Below are 2,614 nucleotides of genomic sequence, written 5' to 3' on the forward strand. Positions count from 1 at the left end.
ATTTTATATATATTATTTTATCATTCCAATGATGACTTGTTTTGGAAACTTCGCGTTGAGATAGATTCAAATATAAACAAGTCTATTGTTCTTTTTGGTTAAAGTAAACTTTGTTTATATTGTATTTTTGGGATTCATATTTATAGTTTTTTGAGAATTGGTTCCTAATCAAAGTATATGAGTTAAAGGTTCTATTTCAAAAAAATATCCAGAACAGATAACTTTGAAAATAATTGTTTTGAAATATTGCTTTAAATTTATATTTGAAAATGTTGACTTATAAACTGAATAAATGCATTCCTTTAATGGAGTATGTGTATGCTTGTTTGAAATATTAATAGAGTTAATTACTATGATCTGACAATTGTTTCATATTTTCAGGTAACACAGAAATAAATAAATGTCTCTTAATACTGACCAATGCAGTTGAGTTGCTCACAAACATCCAACAGACTGAATCTAAGGAAGAAGAAGAAAGATCCGCGAGAGAACAAATTAGATTGGAACAAAATAAGGAATATCAGGCATCTTTGTTACTTGATAGGCAAGTTTATTCTAAGTTTTAAGCAGGTTTAATCTTTCTTCGCTACAGCATCACAGTGAGTGTAGCTTATTTGAAAACCTAGTCAAAACATCCCTTTCCTAGATCAGAAGTCTTCTTTTTCTTCATTCTGTTGGTCTTCTATTGAAGGGCTCCTTGAGTCCTTCTAGGTTTCCTTCTTTCTGTTTCTGTTCCTACTGTATATATGTGTGCTATTTGATATATGTGTGGTCCTCTTTCGTAAGGATGACTATTTGGTTTAATAAGGGATTATTATTTTATTCTGATTAATAACACATTTTTCTTTTGTAAACAAATACTAATAAGAAACTTAATTTTACTGAAAAGTTTTAAATAAAATTAATCAGATATTTAAAGCAGGGATATGGTTAAAACTTTGTTAAAAAAAAAAAAGAATAGAGAAAACTATAAGTTGTATAACTGCATTTTTCTCCAGTTTTTTTAATTTCAAAATTTAAAAAAAAAAAGAAATGGCGACTGCATTCTGATATTTAATTAAATTGTTCGAATGTTACTGATGAAAATTTTTTATTTTTTGTTTAGGGCCAAAGATGAAGCAAAAAAGCAACAAATGTTATTACAATCTCAAGAGGAAGAGAGACTTAAAAAAGAACAGGAGATGGAAGAAGAACGGAGAAAGGTTATAATATATATTTATTTATAGTTTTTTATAATGTATTAAGTAATGGTAAATGGTTCAGTTCAAAAACAACGTGTTTTGCTTTTTTAACAATGGTACTCCAAACTTAGTTGATTTCCAATCTGCTGTAGTTACTAATTGTCAATTGCTACTTTCATCTCTCATATTTTATACTTTTATGATGATTCCATTTCTTTTTTTTCCCCTAACAAAAAAGAATGCTGGATATGAACTGAGATGTTTATATATTTGTCAAGTATCAATTTTGGATGGGATTAATCGACAATCTATAGCAAGATGACTAATTTTTGATAAGGAGAAAATTTAAAAATTTTTTCTTAAGTTGAAAACAAATTTTTGGAAATAATAGTAATCTAGACCAATAATAAATCATTGGAATGCCAAAGCTTTTAGAAAAATTAATATCTACTGCATACTGTCATAGAATAATGGTCAGTTTTTACTTTCATTTACCTATGCATAAAATCAATTTCTACTCAATGTAGGATGGTAAATGAAAATTGTGTGATGCACCAGAGTTCATATTAAAATTAAATTATTAAGATTCGAAATTGGTTCTGATATGAAAATTTAGTGTTGTTTGTGTATATATGTAAATTATTTAATTTATTTTTAGGCTGACAGAATGGCTGCAGTGTCACAGTTGCCAGAAGAGCCAAGTGATAACAATCAAGTCATTACGATTCGGTTCCGTACTCCAAAAGAGGAAGTGTTTCAAAGAAAATTTTTATCATCAAATAAATTGCAGGTAAAGTGTATAAAGATGACTTTTTAGTCATTGCCTTATATTTTATATTTTCATAATAAAGTTATAGCAAAAAAAGTATCGAATACTTTGTAGTAGATTTAAAAAACATTAATAAAAAAAGAATATATTACAATATATTTGAAAAACGTGAATACAAAATGAGAATGTGAGAGTTGTGTCCACAATTAAGCAAAAAATAGTAGAAATCAATTTAATGAATTGGGTTCACTTTGTACAGGAATTATTCTTTCCAGACTTGTCAAATAGGGATTTCCAGAACTGTAAGTTTTCACAAACTCCAAGTTACTTTAGGATGGTTGATTTATGAGTACATTTATTCCTGAACAAGTTTAAATTAAGTATTTAATCAACTTCAGTGACTTTAAAAGAGAATAAGGGCATGGGTGTATGCAGGATTTCGCTTAGGGGGGAGCAGGCCTCAGTCCATAACACAAACACATACTTACATTCATATGTATATATATAATGTTTACATATTCTAAAAAAGAATTAGTTAAGGTGCTTTTATGCGTCAGTTTCAGTCGAGATTCCTTATCTTTAAATGGTATTTTGCTTTCTCAAAATGGAAGAGAAAAAAAATCATTTTCGTCATTTAATGATTTTTTATTTCCGAAAAGGAAAA

The 2,614-nt window shown here is 27.9% G+C and overlaps 1 protein-coding gene across 1 annotated transcript in view; it reads left to right on the forward strand.

Moving 5' to 3' along the window:
* The window catches only part of LOC106684704 (FAS-associated factor 1), a 43,953-nt gene that overhangs the window by 32,449 nt on the left and 8,890 nt on the right, over positions 1-2,614 (forward strand). Inside the window, exons 9-11 of the mRNA XM_024359816.2 lie at positions 382-544; positions 1,106-1,202; positions 1,840-1,971. Coding sequence (XP_024215584.2) covers positions 382-544; positions 1,106-1,202; positions 1,840-1,971 — 392 coding nt within the window. The remainder of the gene's footprint in view (positions 1-381; positions 545-1,105; positions 1,203-1,839; positions 1,972-2,614) is intronic.

This window comes from Halyomorpha halys, unplaced genomic scaffold (genome assembly GCF_000696795.3).
Source record: "Halyomorpha halys isolate HHAL.00 unplaced genomic scaffold, Hhal_1.1 Scaffold604.1, whole genome shotgun sequence".
NCBI classification, from domain to species: Eukaryota; Metazoa; Arthropoda; class Insecta; order Hemiptera; family Pentatomidae; genus Halyomorpha; species Halyomorpha halys.